The sequence below is a fragment of the Chrysemys picta genome, chromosome 12 (assembly GCF_011386835.1).
Source record: "Chrysemys picta bellii isolate R12L10 chromosome 12, ASM1138683v2, whole genome shotgun sequence".
Lineage (NCBI taxonomy): Eukaryota > Metazoa > Chordata > Testudines > Emydidae > Chrysemys > Chrysemys picta.
Window position 1 is genome coordinate 2069845 of NC_088802.1, and position 20176 is coordinate 2090020.

General features: G+C 64.6%; 2 protein-coding genes across 2 annotated transcripts; both read right to left on the bottom strand.

The window, feature by feature from the left end:
• Positions 1 to 6177: 6177 nt before the first annotated feature.
• LOC101937985 (TNF receptor-associated factor 2-like) lies at positions 6178 to 11760 on the bottom strand. Its single transcript, XM_065564081.1, has 5 exons — positions 10292 to 11760; positions 9709 to 9763; positions 9190 to 9288; positions 7900 to 7977; positions 6178 to 7622 (listed from the first exon to the last, which is right to left on the bottom strand). The coding sequence occupies exons 1-5, from the start codon at positions 10483 to 10485 to the stop codon at positions 6951 to 6953; spliced, it is 1098 nt and encodes a 365-aa protein (XP_065420153.1). The 5' UTR covers positions 10486 to 11760; the 3' UTR covers positions 6178 to 6950.
• Positions 11761 to 12601: 841 nt separating this feature from the next.
• NFKBIL1 (NFKB inhibitor like 1) lies at positions 12602 to 19754 on the bottom strand. The gene is given in 6 exon segments (XM_065564080.1): positions 12602 to 12933; positions 12936 to 13208; positions 13974 to 14133; positions 17620 to 17732; positions 18415 to 18708; positions 19618 to 19754. Coding segments are annotated over 5 exon segments (1113 nt in total). The 5' UTR covers positions 18692 to 18708; positions 19618 to 19754; the 3' UTR covers positions 12602 to 12643.
• Between the last annotated feature and the right edge of the window lie 422 nt (positions 19755 to 20176).

The window sequence follows — 20176 nt, forward strand, 5'->3', positions numbered from 1 at the left end:
GACCCTGGGCCCATCTACCCTGGTCTCCCGCCTCCTCCCTCCCACCCCGGGTCAGACCCTGGGCCCATCTACCCTGGTCTCCCGCCTCCTCCCTCCCACCCCGGGTCAGACCCTGGGCCCATCTCCCCTGGTATCCCGCCTCCTCCCTCCCACCCCAGTTCAGACCCTGGGCCCATCTACCCTGGTATCCCGCCTCCTCCCTCCCACCCCGGATCAGACCCTGGGCCCATCTACCCTGGTATCCCGCCTGCTCCCTCCCACCCCGGATCAGACCCTGGGCCCCTCTACCCTGGTATCCAGCCTCCTCCCTCCCACCCCGGATCAGACCCTGGGCCCATCTCCCCTGGTATCCTGCCTCCTCCCTCCCACCCCGGGTCAGACCCTGGGCCCTTCTACCCTGGTCTCCCGCCTCCTCCCTCCCACCCCGGGTCAGACCCTGGGCCCATCTACCTGGTATCCCGCCTCCTCCCACCCCGGGTCAGACCCTGGGCCCATCTACCTGGTATCCAGCCTCCTCCCTCCCACCCCGGGTCAGACTCACGGGCCCATCTACCCTGGTATCCCGCCTCCTCCCTCTCACCCCGGGTCAGACCCTGAGCCCATCTACCCTGGTCTCCCGCCTCCTCCCTCCCACCCCGGGTCAGACGCTGGGCCCATCTCCCCTGGTCTCCCGCCACCTCCCTCCCACCCCGGGTCAGACCCTGGGCCCATCTACCCTGGTATCCCGCCTCCTCCCACCCCGGGTCAGACCCTGGGCCCATATACCCTGGTATCCAGCCTCCTCCCTCCCACCCCGGGTCAGACCAACGGGCCCATCTACCCTGGTCTCCCGCCTCCTCCCTCCCACCCCGGGTGAGACCCTGGGCCCATCTACCCTGGTATCCCGCCTGCTCCCTCCCACCCCGGGTCAGACCCTGGGCCCATCTCCCCTGGTCTCCCGCCTCCTCCCTCCCACCCCGGGTCAGACCCTGGGCCCATCTCCCCTGGTCTCCCGCCTCCTCCCTCCCACCCCGGGTCAGACCCTGGGCCCATCTCCCCTGGTATCCCGCCTCCTCCCTCCCACCCCGGATCAGACCCTGGGCCCATCTCCCCTGGTATCCTGCCTCCTCCCTCCCACCCCGGGTGAGACCCTGGGCCCTTCTACCCTGGTCTCCCGCCTCCTCCCTCCCACCCCGGGTCAGACCCTGGGCCCATCTACCCTGGTCTCCCGCCTCCTCCCTCCCACCCCGGGTCAGACCCTGGGCCCATCTCCCCTGGTCTCCCGCCTCCTCCCTCCCACCCCGGGTCAGACCCTGCGCCCATCTACCCTGGTCTCCCGCCTCCTCCCTCCCACCCCGGGTCAGACCCTGGGCCCATCTACCCTGGTATCCCGCCTCCTCCCTCCCACCCCGGGTGAGACCCTGGGCCCTTCTACCCTGGTCTCCCGCCTCCTCCCTCTCACCCTGGGTCAGACCCTCAGCGCATCTACCCTGGTATCCTGCCTCCTCCCACCCCGGGTCAGACCCTGGGCCCATCTCCCCTGGTCTCCCGCCTCCTCCCTCCCACCCCGGGTCAGACCCTGGGCCCATCTCCCCTGGTCTCCCGCCTCCTCCCTCCCACCCCGGGTCAGACCCTGGGCCCATCTACCCTGGTATCCCGCCTGCTCCCTCCCACCCCGGCTCAGACCCTGGGCCCATCTACCCTGGTCTCCCGCCTCGTCCCTCCCACCCCGGGTCAGACCCTGGACCCATCTCCCCTGGTCTCCCGCCTCCTCCCTCCCACCCCGGGTCAGACCCTGGGCCCATCTACCCTGGTATCCCGCCTGCTCCCTCCCACCCCGGGTCAGACCCTGGGCCCATCTACCCTGGTATCCCGCCTCCTCCCTCCCACCCCGGGTCAGACCCTGGGCCCATCTACCCTGGTATCCCGCCTGCTCCCTCCCACCCCGGCTCAGACCCTGGGCCCATCTACCCTGGTCTCCCGCCTCCTCCCTCCCACCCCGGGTCAGACCCTGGGCCCATCTACCCTGGTATCCCGCCTGCTCCCTCCCACCCCGGCTCAGACCCTGGGCCCATCTACCCTGGTCTCCCGCCTCCTCCCTCCCACCCCGGGTCAGACCCTGGGCCCATCTCCCCTGGTCTCCCGCCTCCTCCCTCTCACCCTGGGTCAGACCCTCAGCGCATCTACCCTGGTATCCTGCCTCCTCCCACCCCGGGTCAGACCCTGGGCCCATCTCCCCTGGTCTCCCGCCTCCTCCCTCCCACCCCGGGTCAGACCCTGGGCCCATCTCCCCTGGTCTCCCGCCTCCTCCCTCCCACCCCGGGACAGACCCTGGGCCCATCTACCCTGGTATCCCGCCTGCTCCCTCCCACCCCGGCTCAGACCCTGGGCCCATCTACCCTGGTCTCCCGCCTCGTCCCTCCCACCCCGGGTCAGACCCTGGACCCATCTCCCCTGGTCTCCCGCCTCCTCCCTCCCACCCCGGGTCAGACCCTGGGCCCATCTACCCTGGTATCCCGCCTGCTCCCTCCCACCCCGGGTCAGACCCTGGGCCCATCTCCCCTGGTATCCCGCCTGCTCCCTCCCACCCCGGCTCAGACCCTGGCCCATCTACCCTGGTCTCCCGCCTCCTCCCTCCCACCCCGGGTCAGACCCTGGGCCCATCTACCCTGGTCTCCCGCCTCCTCCCTCCCACCCCGGGTCAGACCCTGGGCCCATCTCCCCTGGTCTCCCGCCTCCTCCCTCCCACCCCGGGTCAGACCCTGGGCCCATCTCCCCTGGTCTCCCGCCTCCTCCCTCCCACCCCGGGTCAGACCCTGGGCCCATCTCCCCTGGTCTCCCGCCTCCTCCCTCCCACCCCGGGTCAGACCCTGCGCCCATCTCCCCTGGTCTCCAGCCTCCTCCCACCCCGGGTCAGACCCTGGGCCCATCTACCCTGGTCTCCCGCCTCCCCCCTCCCACCCTGGGTCAGACCCTGGGCCCATCTCCCCTGGTATCCAGCCTCCTCCCTCCCACCCCGGGTCAGACCCTGGGCCCATCTCCCCTGGTCTCCCGCCTCCTCCCTCCCTCCCACCCCGGGTCAGACCCTGGGCCCATCTCCCCTGGTATCCAGCCTCCTCCCTCCCACCCCGGGTCAGACCCTGGGCCCATCTACCCTGGTCTCCCGCCTCCTCCCTCCCACCCCGGGTCAGACCCTGGGCCCATCTACCCTGGTCTCCCGCCTCCTCCCTCCCACCCCGGGTCAGACCCTGGGCCCATCTACCCTGGTCTCCCGCCTCCTCCCTCCCACCCCGGGTCAGACCCTGCGCCCATCTCCCCTGGTCTCCCGCCTCCTCCCTGCCACCCCGGGTCAGACCCTGCGCCCATCTCCCCTGGTCTCCCGCCTCCTCCCTCCCACCCCGGGTCAGACCCTGCGCCCATCTACCCTGGTCTCCCGCCTCCTCCCTCCCACCCCGGGTCAGACCCTGGGCCCATCTCCCCTGGTCTCCCGCCTCCTCCCTCCCACCCCGGGTCAGACCCTGGGCCCATCTCCCCTGGTCTCCCGCCTCCTCCCTCCCACCCCGGGTCAGACCCTGGGCCCATCTACCCTGGTATCCCGCCTCCTCCCTCCCACCCCGGGTCAGACCCTGCGCCCATCTCCCCTGGTATCCCGCCTCCTCCCTCCCACCCCGGGTCAGACCCTGGGCCCATCTCCCCTGGTCTCCCGCCTCCTCCCTCCCACCCCGGGTCAGACCCTGGGCCCATCTACCCTGGTCTCCCGCCTCCTCCCTCCCACCCTGGGTCAGACCCTGCGCCCATCTCCCCTGGTCTCCCGCCTCCTCCCTCCCACCCCGGGTCAGACCCTGGGCCCATCTACCCTGGTCTCCCGCCTCCTCCCTCCCACCCCGGGTCAGACCCTGGGCCCATCTACCCTGGTATCCCGCCTCCTCCCACCCCGGGTCAGACCCTGGGCCCATCTCCCCTGGTCTCCCGCCTCCTCCCTCCCACCCCGGGTCAGACCCTGCGCCCATCTCCCCTGGTCTCCCGCCTCCCCCAGTGAATAGCGGAGGTTGATCAATGTTATTTGGTGGCTGGAAATGTTGGTCTCTGCCGCCGCCCCGTGGCCAGTGCCTAGAACTGCACCTTACACCCGCCGCATGTGCGTTCGGAGCCCGGGCAGGAGCGTGTCCCCCCCCCCCCATTCCGGCCCCATTGCCCCAGGGCGGCGCTAGGGGTCGCTGGGTGCGTGGAGTGGGGCGGGGGCGGGGGCAGGGGGTGGCGGGGCCAGCAGGGGGAGCCCAGGAGGGGGCGCTGGGCTGTGGGGGGCAGGGGGGCAGCAGAGGGGAGCGGGGGGCACTGGGCTGTGGGGGGTGGGGCAGGGGGTGGCGGGGGCGCAGCGGGGGGGAGCCCAGCAGGGGGCGCTGGACTGTGGGGGGTGGGGCAGGGGGTGGCGGGGGGCAGCGGGGGGAGCCCAGCAGGGGGCGCTGGGCTGTGGGGGGGCAGCAGGGGGGAGCGGGGAGCAATCGGCTGTGGGGGGCAGGGAGTGGCGGGGGGCAGCAGGGAGAGCCCAGCAGGGGTCGCTGGGCTGTGGGGGGTGGGGCAGGGGGTGGCGGGGGGCAGCGGGGGGAGCCCAGCAGGGGGTGCTGGGCTGTAGGGGGGCAGCAGAGGGGAGCAGGGGGCACTGGGCTGTGGGGGGCAGGGACGGGGGGCAGCAGGGGGAGCCCAGCAGGGGCGCTGGGCTGTGGGGGGGTAGCAGGGGGAAGCGGGGGGCACTGGGCTGTGGGGGGCAGGGTCCAGGGCAGGGGGCAGCGGGGGGAGCCCAGCAGGGGGCGCTGGGCTGTAGGGGGGCAGCAGAGGGGAGCAGGGGGCAGTGGGCTGTGGGGGTGTGACAATGCGGTTCTGGCGGAACCCAACTGAGAGTGCCAACTCAGGACAAATTGCTCAAACAGGGCAGTTACAGCCCAAGGCTGGGGGTTTTTCCACCTCTAAGGCAAACCAAACCAGCCAGACTAAGACTTCGGTCTCACCCCACTGGCTAACCGCAAGTCTCACAAGCAATCTCCTTAGACACTCCAGTTTCCCAGTATTACCACCAGTGCCACACGTTATGGGGACAAATGGTTATAAAAACCAATACCCCAGTAAAAGAGAAAGGTTCTCCTGATCCCAAAGGACCAAGCCCCAGACCCAGGTCAATAGACAAGTCAGACCTTACCCACAAATCACGCTACTGCCAATCCTTTAGAATCTAAAATCTAAAGGTTTATTCATAAAAGGAAAAAGATAGAGATGAGAGTTAGAATTGGTTAAATGGAATCAATTACATACAGTAATGGCAAAGTTCTTGGTTCAGGCTTGCAGCAGCGATGGAATAAACTGCAGGTTCAAATCAAGTCTCTGGAATACATCCCCAGCTGGGATGGGTCATTCAGTCCTTTGTTCAGAGCTTCAGTTTGTAGCAAAGTCCCTCCAGAGGTAAGAAGCAGGATTGAAGACCAGATGGAGATCAGGCATCAGCCTTATATAGTCTTTTCCAGGTGTAAGATCACCTCTTTGTTCTTACTGTGGAAAATTACAGCAAAATGGAGTCTGGAGTCACATGGGCCAGTCCCTGCATACTTTGCTGAGGTACAAGGCGTATCTGCCTTCTCTCAATGGGTCCATTGTATAGCTGATGGTCCTTAATGGGCCATCAAGCAGGCTAGGCAGAGCTAATCTCAGCTTGTCTGGGATGTCACCCAGAAGCATAGCATAAGTTTGCCATACAGACAGTATAGAGCCAATATTCATAACTTCGACTACAAAACTGATACATACATATAGACAGCATAATCATAACCAGTAAACCATAACCTTGTCCTAGACACCCCATTTGACCCCCTTTATACAAGATTTGGGTGCCACTACAGGACCTTGGTTGCAACAATGATCTATATGGTCCCAGTTTATGTCAATAACGTCACAGGGGGGCAGGGACAGGGGGCAGCGGGGGGAGCTCAGCAGGGGCGCTGGGCTGTGGGGGGGCAGCAGGGGGGAACGGGGGGCACTGGGCTATGGGGGCAGGGTCCAGGGCAGGGGGCAGCGGGGGGGAGCGGGGGGCACTGGGCTGTGGGGGGCAGGGGCCAGGGCAGGGGGCAGCGGGGGGAGCCCAGCAGGGGGCGCTGTGCCCAGGCCAGCCGGTTGCCTCGCTGGGCGCTGTGACAAGGACAGTAACACGAGTGGGGCACAAAGATTTTTATTACAATATCACGCAATAAATAAACCAAACGCTGACGATAAATACGGGGTGAGGGAGCTGGACGTCCTAGGCCAGTGACTGTGCACAGGGGCCGGATTAATTGTGCTTCACGCGCACACACACAGACACGCACACACACAGACTCCTCCTTCCCCCGGGGGAACGACTCGGCCCAGCGCACCAGCAGCCGGCCAATAAATACATAAATAGATAAATAGACAATTCATTGCTTAGAGAGACCCGCGAACGTCGCCGTCCTGTGTGCAGCTCGGGTCGTTATTAACGGTCATCAATTATCATCAGCCAGAGAACCCAGTGGCCGGCAAATTAGTCTCCCATCCGCCTGCACAAACCAGCCAGGCGCCGCTGAGCATTGGGGTCTGGCTCAAACAGCCCAGAGCCTGCTCAACTCAACCCCCACGTCTCCCTCCCCTCCAAGCCCCCAAACAGCCCAGTCCCTGCTGAGCATAGGGGGTCTCAGGTCTCCCATCTGTTCTCAGAACCGCCCCCCCCTGCTTAGCTTTAAAAGCCCAACAAGCGTGTAGTGATCTAAACCACAAGGGTAACTTCCACTACATTCACCCTCTGGCAGCTGGAAGATTTCCGAGCCGCTAACGCGCAAGGAAAGTCTTTGGCGGGAGAGCTGGAGGGTGGTAGGGGGCAGCATTGGGGGTCAGAGCTTTAGGGGGGGCTGAGGGAGGAATAGGAAGAGTCAGGAGGCTATGGGGGCAGAGGAACCCCCCACCCCCAAAGCTCACACCTCCATCCCAGACGTGTCCACCACCACCTTGACGTAGAGGGTGTCATCTTTGAGGTAGTTTTGGAGCTGTCCATGGGGGGCAAAGAGGGGGCTCCCGCTAGCCACGTTCAGCTGGCCCCGGGGCTGCTGGAAGGACGTGCTGCAGGGGTCAGGGGCGAACGTCTCCCTCAGGGCCGGCCTCTGCCGCCAGGGATCCAGGAGGTAGAAGGTGACCTTGCAGAGGAAAGGCCAAGGCAGGAGATCATCGTAGGGCCCCTTGGCCAAGGCCATGAACAGCGAGAGGTGGGTCCCCTGGCCGGCCCCATCCCCGTCTGGGTAGAGCCGGAGGCAGAGCCGGTAGCCGAAGGGGTGGGTGGCGAAGACCGAGGAATACATGGACGCTCTCCTCCCGGCCTTGGCGTCCCCCAGCAGCTTGGAGAACCCTTGGAGCTTCCAAACCAGGGTCCCGTCGGCGCTGGCCAGCTCCGGGGACGTCGCCACAGCCCCCCGAGCCCCATGGGAGCAGCCGGACGGCTCCGCGGAGATCCCCGGGGACGGCTGGTCCTGGAGGCACCGACGTCGCAGAGCTTCCATGGTGCCGGCCTGGCTCTGCAGCTCCCGGCGCAAGGACGTCACCATAACCTCCAACTGCTGTATCCGCCGCTGGAGCTCCGGGGACGGGGCGTCCTGGGGGAGGAAGGGAGAGGGGTCAGCTCCCATCTGGCTCCCGCCCTGCACATCTGGCTGGGCTCCCCTGCCCCCCTGCACATCTGGCTGCAAACTGCTTCCCCCCAGCCTGCCCATCTGGCTACCCCTAAAACATCTGGCCAAAAGCTTCCACCTCCCCTTCCCCATCTGCCCCCCCCCCACGTAAACATCAGCCTACATGATCCTCCCCTCTCCACATCTGGCTACCAGGCCTCCTCCTTCCCCCTGCACATCTGGTGGCTGCCTTGTGACTCACCATCGCGTGGGGCTCCGGGTCCTTCGGAGCTGACTTCTCCTCCGGGCCGGGAATCGCCGCTGGGGGGCAGAGGTGCTCCTGCAGCAGGGGAGAGGAGGGGGTTAGAGGATGGGGGGTGCCGGGAGGGGGCAGCAGGGCAGGATGAGGCTGGCCCGGGGGAGGGGGGTAGAAGGGGCAAATTGGGGGGGTTAAGGGGACTCCAGCAAGGGCCGTGAGGGTCAGAGGGGATGGAGTCTGGAGGGGGCAGCAGTGGGGGGTGCCATGGGAGGGGGGAGAGTCTAGGGGGTTTAGAGGGGTTAGTGATGGGAGATGGGGCGGAGTGAGGCTAAAAAGGGGAACTGGCCCTTTAAGAGCTCCAGCCTGCCATTCCCAGGGACGGCCACCAGGGGGCGGCCCTGCACCATCAATCCAGCCCCAGAGCAGACATGGGCCTGGCTGGTTCAGGGGGGCGGGGAATGGGGCAGGGGCCTGTCCCCTCTAGGGGGCGCCGGCTCCCATCTGCCCCAGGGCAGGGCCTGGCTGGCTCAGGGGGGCGGGGAATGGGGCGGGGCCTGTCCCCTCTAGGGGGCGCCGGCTCCCACCCGGCCCCAGGGCAGGGACTGGCTGGCTCAGGGGGGCGGGGAATGGGACAGGGTCCTGTCCCCTCTAGGGGGCGCCGGCTCCCACCCGGCCCCAGGGCAGGGACTGGCTGGCTCAGGGGGGCGGGGAATGGGGCAGGGTCCTGTCCCCTCTAGGGGGCGCCGGCTCCCACCCAGCCCCAGGGCAGGGACTGGCTGGTTCAGGGGGGCGGGGAATGGGGCAGGGTCCTGTCCCCTCTAGGGGGCGCCGGCTCCCACCCAGCCCCAGGGCAGGGACTGGCTGGTTCAGGGGGTGGGGAATGGGGCGGGGCCTGTCCCCTCTAGGGGGCGCCGGCTCCCACCCGGCCCCAGGGCAGGGACTGGCTGGCTCGGGGGGGCGGGGAATGGGGCGGGGCCTGTCCCCTCTAGGGGGCGCCGGCTCCCACCCCGGCCCCAGGGTGGGACTGGCTGGCTCGGGGGGGCGGGGAATGGGGCAGGGGCCTGTCCCCTCTAGGGGGCGCCAGCTCCCACCCGGCCCCAGGGCAGGGACTGGCTGGCTCAGGGGGGCGGGGAATGGGGCGGGGCCTGTCCCCTCTAGGGGGCGCCGGCTCCCACCCGACCCCAGGGCAGGGACTGGCTGGCTCAGGGGGTGGGGAATGGGGCGGGGCCTGTCCCCTCTAGGGGGCGCAGGCCCTGATCTGGTCTGGGGAGTGTCTGAGTCCCGAGTTCTTACCAGGTAGGACGCCAGGGTCCCCGTCCAGCTGCAGCTGGCTCTGGGGCAGGTCACGGCCGTGCTGAGAGCGTCTTTCTCGGCTGCTCGGTCCTTGTAAAACTGAGGATAGAGAGAACAGAGAAGTAAATGAGTGAATCCACAGCGCTGCCGGTGCCCCTCACTCCCGACCCGCAGCCCCTGCCAGCCCAGCCCTGCCCCCCCAGCTCTGCCGGTGCCCCCTCACTCCCGACCCGCAGCCCCTGCTAGCCCAGCCCTGCCCCCCCCCCCCAGCTCTGCTGGTGCCCCTCACACCCGACCCGCAGCCCCCTGCCAGCCCAGCCCTGCCCCCCCCCCAGCTCTGCCGGTGCCCCTCACTCCCAACTCGCAGCCCCTGCTAGCGCAGCCCTGCCCCCCACAGCTCTGCCGGTGCCCCTCACACCCGACCCGCAGCCCCCTGCCAGCCCAGCCCTGCCCCCCCAGCTCTGCCGGTGCCCCTCACTCCCGACCCGCAGCCCCCAGCATTTTCCGGGTGACACTCACCTGGTTGGGGCTCAGTCTCTCGTTACAAATGCAGCAGGTCACCTTGTCTGTGTCCCTGTAAAGAGACAAATCCTGTCATCAGAGTTCAGCGCAGCCCCACCCCACACGCTGCCACACGGGGGCACGGCTGCTTACATACATGTCAGAGACAGACCCTCTCCTGGTGCCCCTCACTCCCGACCCGCAGCCCCTGCTAGCCCAGCCCAGCCCCTCCCCCCAGCTCTGCTGGTGCCCCTCACTCCCGACCCGCAGCCCCTGCCAGCCCAGCCCAGCCCCCCCCCCCAGCTCTGCCGGTGCCCCTCACTCCCGACCCGCAGCCCCTGCTAGCCCAGCCCAGCCCCCCCCCAGCTCTGCTGGTGCCCCTCACTCCCGACCCGCAGCCCCTGCCAGCCCAGCCCAGCCCCCCCCCCAGCTCTGCCGGTGCCCCTCACTCCCGACCCGCAGCCCCTGCTAGCCCAGTCCTGCTCCCCCTCCAGCTCTGCCGGTGCACCTCACTCCCGACCCACAGCCCCTGCCAGCCCAGCCCTGCCCCCCCAGCTCTGCCGGTGCCCCTCACTCCCGACCCGCAGCCCCTGGCGCTCACCCCAGCAGTCGCTGCACGCAGGCGGCACAGTACCGATGGCCACACTCTGTCTGCTGGGGCCGGATGAGCAGGAAGCCACAGGCCGAGCAGAGCAAGCCGGAGCCCCGGGCCGGATCCACTGGCTTGAGGCCTGCCCCGAACTTCACCATGGTGCCCCCTGGGCCGTGCGGCTGGGCGCTGGGGCTGGGAGACATCTGCTCGGGGCGGGACGGGTTCAGGGTTTATATGGCACCGGCCTCGGGGCTGGGGCGGGAATTCCTGCCCGTGAGTCACCCTGTCCCAGCCCAGCTGTGATGTGAGAACGACGCCAGAGCCTTCCTCTTGGGTCATCCTGACGGGGAGTGAGGGGTGTGACGGGGGTGTGTGCCGGAGAGCCGGGGTGGGGGGAGAGAAAGAAAACAACGACATCAGAGGAAAGAACGAATAAAAGGAATGGGAAAAGGAAAGAAAATGGATAGAAGAAAGAAAGCAAAAGGGAAATTCAAGGATAGAAAGAAAACCATGATACAAATGGAGGAAAGAAAGGAAAAATGGATAGACATAGAAATAACGTGGGTGCAAAAGCAAAGGGCATAGCAAAAAGGATAGCAAGAAAGACACGAGTTAAGGAACAAGGGGAGGAAAGAACAAATGAATGAGGGAATGAAAGGATGGGAGAAGAAAGGAAAGTCACAAAGAGTGAATGAAGGAATAACCGAACGAGCGGGGGCACAGATGAGGGAACGAAGGGCTGAATGAAAAAAGAAAGAGGGAGGGAAAAAGGCAGGAAAGGAAAAAGGAGCCGGAGGATGAAGGCGGGAAAGGAAAGGAAGGAAGGAGTCAGTGAAAAAAGAAAAGAACGCGCCAATGCGTGAAGGAAAGCAATCGGATGAAGAAAACCGAACGAGGAACTGACGAAGGATGAACAGACGAGGAAGGAGACAGAACGAGGCAATGGAGGAGAGACCGACGGGAACGTGGACGCCAGACGGCAGAGGGATGGACGACCGAGGAAGGGTGGCGGGAAGAGAGACCTGCAGAAAGGACACGGGCAGGGTCGTCCGGTGCCAGCCGGGCAGGGCTGGGAGCTGGGTCGAGCCCGGGAACAACCCTCCACGTCAGGCCACTCCCCAGAGACACTCGCACAGGGACAGTGTCCGTGTGGGGTCCTGAGGGGATGGGGGCTCGGTGCCCCTCACTCCCGACCTGCAGCCCCTGCGAGCCCAGCCCTGGGCTCTCCCACAGCTCATTGGGGGACATTTCCCCAGAGACACTCATGGCCTCCCCTCCCCCTGGCCTCAGGCCTGTGCCCGTTCCTGGACGCGGGGAGCCTGCGTCAGTGCCCAGGCGCCTGCATCATCCCCAGCCGGGCGGCGATTCGGGGCCTTTACACAAGACATTCACTTCCCCCCACAGCTTCCGAGGTCACACGAGGGAGGAAACCGCAGGACCCGGCCTGCCCCCTCCCCGAGGTCTGCCGGTGCCCCTCACTCCCGACCCGCAGCCCCTGCCAGCCCAGCCCTGCCCCCCCCCAGCTCTGCCAGTGCCCCTCACTCCCGACCCGCAGCCCCTGCCAGCCCAGCCCTGCCCCCCCAGCTCTGCCGGTGCCCCTCACTCCCGACCCGCAGCCCCTGCCAGCCCAGCCCTGCCGGTGCCCCTCACTCCCGACCCGCAGCCCCTGCCAGCCCAGCCCTGCCCCCCCCCAGCTCTGCCAGTGCCCCTCACTCCCGACCCGCAGCCCCTGCCAGCCCAGCCCTGCCCCCCCAGCTCTGCCGGTGCCCCTCACTCCCGACCCGCAGCCCCTGCCAGCCCAGCCCTGCCCCCGCCCAGCTCTGCCGGTGCCCCTCACTCCCGACCCGCAGCCCCCGCCAGCCCAGCCCTGCCCCCCACAGCTCTGCCGGTGCCCCTCACTCCCGACCCGCAGCCCCCGCCAGCCCAGCCCTGCCCCCCCACTCTGCCGGTGCCCCTCACTCCCGACCCGCGGCCCCTGCTAACCCAGCCCTGGGCTTTCCCAGCTTTGTGGGTTTGCTGAGGGCTGCTCCCTTCGTCACACGCTGGGAACCGGAGGCCGGGCTCTGCCCGCAGGCCCAGCGCCAGCTCCTAGTTACCGCACCCGGACAACAACATATTGAGCAAGAGCTGCAGAGAGGCGGCGTCCGGAGCGGGAGGCAGGTGGGGGGAGGGGAAGGGCATGTTCTGTTCTTGGGGAAAGGAATTGTGGCTGGGAGCTGGGGAGAGAACCCAGGAGTCCTGCCTTCCAGCCCCCCCTGCTCTAACCCACCAGCCCCCACTCCCCGCCCAGAGCCGGGGAGAGAACCCAGGAGTCCTGGCTCAATACAATAACCGAAGCTTTATTGACACAGCTGCGTTGCGTTATTTGACTGCCTCCGCCAGTCTGTTGAGTTCCTGGGACAGCGCCGTGACCGTGGCCAGGACCCGGCACCGATCCGGCTCCGCCAGTCGGGCCCCGCAGCGCTGGGCGAATTTGTCCGGGTGCCACAGGGCCTGCTGGCGCCGCAGCTGGCGGCGGTAGGCGCCCGCGTCCGAGGGATCCGTGCCCAGCATGGCCACTGCAGCCATCTCGGCCACGGTGCCCGTGGGGCTGGGCCACGGATGTCCCCGTAGCGCAGGGGGCGGGTGGCGTCGGGGGTGAAGACGCGAGCGCAGCCCTCCTGGTAGCGCTGCCGCTTGGCTTCCCGCAGCTCCTCCTTTTTGGTGCGGGCGCGTTCCTGGTACAGACGAGACTCTTCCTCCAGGGGGCGCTGGGAGGTGTGGCGGGAGGGCTGAGCGGCTCCGTGGGTGGGGACCTGAGGGCCAGGCCCCGCCCTCTGGTGGCCAGGCCCCGCCCCCTGGCGGTCTTTCCGTCTGTATTCCCATGCCATGCGCTCGGCCCACTCCTCGTAGGGTTCTGGGTCCGGGTGGGCCGTACAGAAATCCTCTGGGGGTGGGGGGGGGGGGGGGGGGAGAGAGATGAGGAGGGTGGTGTCAGGTGAGAATTTCCCCTGTAGGGGGCACCAGGGCTAATCTGACACCACCAGGCGGGTGGGGAATGAGACATGGGGCCTGCCCCATCTAAGGGGCTCCGGCTCCCATCCGGCCCCAGGGCAGGGACTGGCTGGCTCAGGGGGGTGGGGAATGAGACATGGGGCCTGCCCCATCTAAGGGGCTCCGGCTCCCATCCGGCCCCAGGGCAGGGACTGGCTGGCTCAGGGGGGTGGGGAATGAGGCAGGGGCCTGTCCCATCTAGGGGGTGCCGGCTCCCACCCGGCTCCAGGGCAGGGACTGGCTGGCTCATGGGGGATGGGGAATGGGGCGGGGCCTGTCCCCTCTAGGGGGCGCGGGCTCCCACCTGTACCCAGTGTGGGGACTGGCTGGCTCAGGGGAGTGGGGGATGGGGCAGGGGCCTGTCCCCTCTAGGGGGCGCGGGCTCCCACCTGTACCCAGTGTGGGGACTGGCTGGCTCAGGGGAGTGGGGGATGGGGCAGGGGCCTGTCCCCTCTAGGGGGCGCGGGCTCCCACCTGTACCCAGTGTGGGGACTGGCTGGCTCAGGGGAGTGGGGGATGGGGCAGGGGCCTGTCCCATCTAGGGGGTGGTGGCTCCCGTCCGGCCCCAGGGCAGGGACTGGCTGGCTCAGGGAGGTGGGGGATGTGGTATAGGGCCTGTCCCCTCTCGGGGGCGCCAGCGGCCATGCAGGGTCCCTACCTTCGTAGCGCCAGATCTCCTGGTATTCATCTTGGCATTCCCCGAAGAGCTTCTGGCGCCATTCCCAGTCCCTGTCCCGCTCCCCGTCGCTCTCTTCGGATCCCTCCGGGGGCTGCGGAGAGTCATTGGGCATCAGAGAACCCCTGAGGGGCAGGGGGGGCTGGAAGGGACATCGCCGTCACACCTGGCCCCCGCGCTGAGGCAGGGCCCAGCCCACCTACACCAGCCCTGACAGGGGTTTGGCCAACCTGGTCTTAAACCTCCCGTGACGGGGATACCACAACCCGCCCATGGACGCCGACTCCAGAGCTCAATTCCTGATAGCTAAAGGAAAGTGCCTTTGCTGCGGATTAAGCCTGTTACGTCTTGTCCTGCCTTCAGTGGCATGGGAACAACTGAGACCCGGTCCCTTTACTCTAGCCCTGAAGGTATCTGCAGACTCTTCTCAGGTTCCCCCCCACTCATCTTTTCTCCCCACTAAACGTGCCCTGTTTCCTAACCTTTCCCCCAGGTCAGGCGTTCTAACCCTTCGCTCGCTTTTGTTGCTCTTCTCTGGCCTCTCACCAATTTGGAGGGTGGCCCCCAGAACTGGACCCAGGACCCGAGTTGGGGCCTCACCCTTGCCAAGCAGAGCAGGACATTACACACGACACTCCGGTTAACACAGCCCTGCATAAGAACACGAGAACGGCCAGACTGGGTCAGACCAAAGGTCCATCTAGCTCAGTATCCTGTCTGCCGACCGCAGCCAATGCCAGGTGTCCCAGAGGGAATGAACCGAACAGGGAATCATCCGGTGACCCACCCCCTGTCGCCCCGTTCCCAGCTTCCGGCAAACAGAACGATGTCAGCGTTTTGATTTCCTTTGTAACCCATTCTGATGTCTACGCCTTTTCTCTTGTACTCGCTTCAAAGCTATCGTTCTGCAGCTAATTAACTTGTGTTACTGTTTTCTCTAAACCGGCGTGGATTTTGATCGCCGTTTTGGGGGATCTCCACTTCGGATCACAAGGCTGGTGCGTGATCAGTGGAATGATGGACTGATTATGGGCTTACCCTGTCCAGGAGGGCACTGACCAGAGCAAGACGCACGTTTCTGGGAAGCAAGGCTGGGACTGAGGGATATGCAGGTGTCGCCGGGTATGTAATTCAGGGCGTAGCACTCACGTACTCAGCTGGGAGCGAGTTTACGTGCTAGGGGCAGTGCGTAAGAAGACCCCGGAGGGCCGGCTCTTCCCCAGCAAAGCCGTGTAAAAGGCATCGCGAGCGGGACAGCTAAAGGGACACAAATCAAGATGTATCACTCCCCTCTAACCAGCAATGATGGAAATTAGGTTGGCTGGGCATGATTTGTTCTTGAGAAATCCACACTTGCTGCTCCTAATAATCTATTATCCTCTCGGTGCTTAGTTACAAACTGATAGTTTACTAATCTGTTCTGGTATCTTTCCAAGGATTGAAATTAGGTGACTGACGAGTAATTCCCTGGTTTGTCTGTGCTCCTCTTTTTAAAAAAAGGTACATTTGTCCTTCTCCGGGCCTCTGGGACCTCCATTGTCCTCCGGGAATTCGTGAAGATCATTTCTTATGATTCCGAGATTGCATCAACTAGTTCCTTAAGCACCCTACGATGAATTTCATCAAGTCCGGCCGACTTCAATACATCAAATGTAGCTAAATAGCCTTTCATCTGTTCTTTCCCTATTTCGGCTTGCGCTCCTTGTTAACATTAAGAACATAAGCACGGCTAGACTGGGTCAGACCAAAGGTCCATCTAGCCCAGTGTCCTGTCTGCCGACAGTGGCCAATGCCAGGTGCCCCAGAGGGAATGAACAGAACAGGGAATCATCAAGTGATCCATCCCCTGTTGGCTGCTCCCAGCTTCTAGCAAACAGAGACTAGGGACACCATCCCTGCCCAGCCTGGCTAATAGCCCTTGATGGACGTATCCGCCATGACCGTACCTAGTTCTTTTTTGAACCCCGTGATAGCCTTGACCTTCACAACAGCCTCTGGCAAGGAGTTCCGCGAGTTGACTGTGCATTGTGCGAAGAAATACTTTTGTTTGTTTTAAACCTGCTGCCTATTAATTTCCCAGGGTGACCCCTAGTTCTTGTGTTATGAGAAGGAGTAAATAACACTTCCTTATCTACTTTCTCCACACCAGTCATGATTTTATAGACCTCTGTCATATCCCCCCGTAGTCGTCTCTTTTCCAAGCTGAAAAGTCCCAGTCTTATTAATCTCTCCTCTGTTACCTGTCAGCTCTGTGTTCTTGGGGAACCAGGGTGCAGGATCCAACCTGTGTGACTCACAAATGACACCCTGCCCATCCACCCCCAGCCTCTGCTTGAACCAAAGCCGATCAGAAAAAGACTTACAAAAAGCAATGAGAAGGCCGTGGGAGACACACCTAAACCCCTCTGGACAAGGGTGACAGGATTAAGGAAATTCCCTGAGCCTCATTTGCATTGGAGATAGGACAGGGAGGCATCCCCATTAGCATACAGATTGGAGAACAGAGATCCCAAGGCAAGAACCGCACTGAACTCTGGGACCAGAGAAACAGGGAAGCAATGCATCATGGGGGATCTCTGCTCCAGCTGTTAATGAACCCACATCTGCACACACCCAGTCTGCAGTTATCAGACCAATTCTAGTAATAGAGGGTCCTGTGGCACCTTTAGTTAGACTAACAGAAGTAATGGGAGCATAAGCTTTCGTGGGTAAGAACCTCACTTCTTCAGATGCAAGTCCCTGATCGATTCCAGCTTCACGGAGCGGTGAGAACCCAGCTCTCACTCTCTGGGTGTAGCCTTCTGACCCGGACTTGTGGGATCAGTTCTAGTTTTCTAAACCTGACTTTTGTAATCAAACGGAAGTTGGATTTAATATTATCACAGTTTTGTTTGTTCGGTTTCTCTGTGGTTATTACCTGGCAATAAATAACGTTCATGGTTAAGCGGCTGCTTCTCTCTCTCTCTCTAGCCCCCCCTCGTGGGTGTTTTTTGGCTTCCTCATTCGCTCTGCAGCAACGCTCCTCGTACCTCAGCTAAAAGATCCCTGCAGCGCCCCAGAATCCTGTGGGGTTTGCTCATCCAGTGGGTTACGGCCACAGCAATGTGACAGTGGGGATAGGGACGTGCTGAACCTGGGGCGTAGGAGGGTGGCAGCTTGGAGGTGCTGCTTGACCCTGTCTGCTGAGTCCAGGGACATATAAGGGGTCATCTTGGGAGTGCTGATTAATCCGCTCCTCTCAGACGCTCTGTTAGTGTGTGTGTGTGTTCGTCTGATTCCGGGGCTGGAAGAACCCAGCCCGGGGGAACCGAGGTCCTGCAGGACAGCTCCACTGGAAGGGGACTTGCAGAAGTCGAGCGCCGTATGAGAACACGTGACACAAACAGTCCATTGATAGAATTACAGAACCCCCCCACCCCCAGAAGAGTAACCCTAATAAATGAGCAGACCCCAAAGTAACGGGCAAATCTAGTAACAACCCCCCACTGAGTCTCCCCACCCCGCTCCCTGCAGCACAGACCCCCCAGCACTGCCCTAGGGAACTGGGGCCAGCCCTGACTCACAGGGGAGAGCGCCTCCTACCGAGCCCCAAGCCGGCTATTTACAGCACAGCACCCCAGATTGGTACCTGCTCCTCCGTCATGGGCCCCAGCAGGTTCCCAGGCGTCTCCCCGGCCCGGTTCCGGATCCCCATGGCCCGAGGGCAATGGCTCTGCAGGGTGGCAAAAAGGACTTTGTACGCTGGGGAGGGAGAACGGGAGAGGTTAATGGTGCCCCCTGGAGAGGGAAAATGCCATCCTGGACGCCTGGGTCCCCAGCCCCCACCGTGGTCTACAGCCCCCAGACTCCCACTCCTGGATTTTCCATTCCACGTCCAGGTCTCTCCCCTTTCTTGGGGCTGGGAACTCAGTGGTACAACCTAGTGGCCAGAGACCCACACTACAGGTTACATCTGAAAGAAGAGTGGGGTTTAGTGGATTAGAGCAGGGGGGCTAGGGGCCAGGTCTCCTGGGTTCTATCCCTGGCTGTGGGAGCTGGGGGGTTAGAGCAGGGGGCGCTGAGAGCCAGGACTCCTGGGTTCTATCCCTGGCTCTGGGAGGGGAGTGGGAGCTGGGGGGTTAGAGCAGGGGGCGCTGAGAGCCAGGACTCCTGGGTTCTCTCCCTGGCTCTGGGAGGGGAGTGGGAGCTGGGGGGTTAGAGCAGGGGGCGCTGAGAGCCAGGACTCCTGGGTTCTATCCCTGGCTCTGGGAGGGGAGTGGGGGCTAGTGGATTAGAGCAGGGGGGTTGGGAGCCAGGACTCCTGGGTTCTATCCCTGGTGCCCATTGCTTCCCCCAGTGGTATCCTCGAAGCCCTGCAGCCCAGGGGTGAGGCCTAGGTTCAAATCCCTTTCCTCTGGCCGGGATTTAAAGGGCCAGTGCTCACCGCTCTTGCCCTTGCGGGCAGCCTGCCGGGCGGCGTGGTGCAGGGCCGTGTCTCCTTGCCGGTCCTGGAGGGCAGGGTTGGCTCCGTGGCCCAGCAGGATCTGGGCGGCAATGGGGTCTCGGTGGGCACAGGCATAGTGCAGGGGTGGACGGCCCTTGTGCCCCCCTGGCTGGTCCAGGTCCAGTGCCTCCCGGTGGCGGGCGAGGAGCGAGCGCAGCCGGCGGTGCCGGCCAGACTCCACGTAGCGCCAGAGGCGGCGCTGGTGCCGCGAGGCCATAGGGATGGGCCTGTGGGCTGGAGTAGAGATGGGGTTAGAGACACCTGGACTGGTATCGGAGACGCTGATCACCCCATGTCCCCCTTGCTGCCCCAAGACTCCCCCATCATCCTTCCTGCCCACTGCCTGCCCCCAGATCCCCCTGCTGACCCCGTGTCCCCACTGCTCATCCCTGCCCCCCAGAGCCACCATGTTCCCCTTGCCCACCCCTGCCCCCAGATCCCCTGCCGACCCCTAGATCCCCCATGTCCCTGTAGCCCATCCCTGCCCCCCAGATCCCGTGTCCTCATTAATCATCCCTGCCCCCTAGATCCCCCATGTCCCCGTAGCCCATCCCTTCCCCCCAGATCCCCGGCCGACCCCTAGATCCCCCATGTCCCCGTAGCCCGTCCCTGCCCCCCAGATCCCCCATGTCCCCATAGCCCATCCCTGCCCCTAGATCCCCCACGTCCCCGTAGCCCGTCCCTGCCCCCCAGATCCCCCACGTCCCCGTAGCCCGTCCCTGCCCCCCAGATCCCCCACGTCCCCGTAGCCCGTCCCTGCCCCCCAGATCCCCCACGTCCCCGTAGCCCGTCCCTGCCCCCCAGATCCCCCACGTCCCCGTAGCCCGTCCCTTCCCCCCAGATCCCCGGCCGACCCCTAGATCCCCCATGTCCCCGTAGCCCGTCCCTGCCCCCCAGATCCCGTGTCCTCATTAATCATCCCTGCCCCTAGATCCCCCACGTCCCCATAGCCCATCCCTGCCCCCCAGATCCCCCATGTCCCCGTAGCCCATCCCTTCCCCCCAGATCCCGTGTCCTCATTACTCATCCCTGCCCCACAGACCCATCATGCCTCCTTGCCCATCCCTGCCCACAGATCCCCCCAGCCAACCACCAGAGCCCCCGGGCCCCCCTCCTCTTCCCCCCCGGGGCCGCGCTACCCACCCGGGGCCGCTGGCCGGGGCTGTTAATCGATGGCTGAGCGCGACACCTGAGGGGGAAGGGAAAAGGCGCGGACCGGAAGTGGGGCAGACGGAAGGGCAGAAGCGGGACGGAAGTGACCTCATTCCGCCCGATGTGGCGAGGGGGGGGGCCGATGAGTTGTTCACCTGACAACAAAGGGGGAGGGCGGGGAATGGGAAACCGGGGGCGGGGGGAGGCAAGCGCGGCCGGAAGTGAAGCGGAAGTGGCGTCACGCCGCCTGCCCCAATGGGGCGTTTACCCAGAGGCTTGGTGCCATGGCCTACAGGGTCCCGTTGGGAAACAGGAGGCCGCACGGGAAGGTTCCGGGATGTGTTTGGTTCTGCAGGGGTTAAATCGCTCCGAGGGGAGAAAGTGTGTGTGGTGGGGGGGAGACGGAGACGGAAGCTTGTACAGGAAGTGGGCCCAAGGCAGGGCGGAAGTGGACCAGATATGGCGTCAGGACTATAGCCATAGATGACTTGCCCGCAGTTGGGTGCGACGCTCTCGAAGGCCGGCATGGGAAACACGAGGGGGAGGGCTC

Excerpts from the sequence above, each read along its gene's own strand:
- LOC101937985 (XM_065564081.1), bottom strand. The coding sequence starts at position 10,485 with ATGTCTCCCAGCCCCAGCGCCCAGCCGCACGGCCCAGGGGGCACCATG. Across the intron at positions 9,764-10,291 it reads TGCGTGCAGCGACTGCTGGG|GGACACAGACAAGGTGACCT; the intron begins GTGAGCGCCAGG and ends GTCTCTTTACAG. Across the intron at positions 9,289-9,708 it reads AGAGACTGAGCCCCAACCAG|TTTTACAAGGACCGAGCAGC; the intron begins GTGAGTGTCACC and ends CTCTATCCTCAG.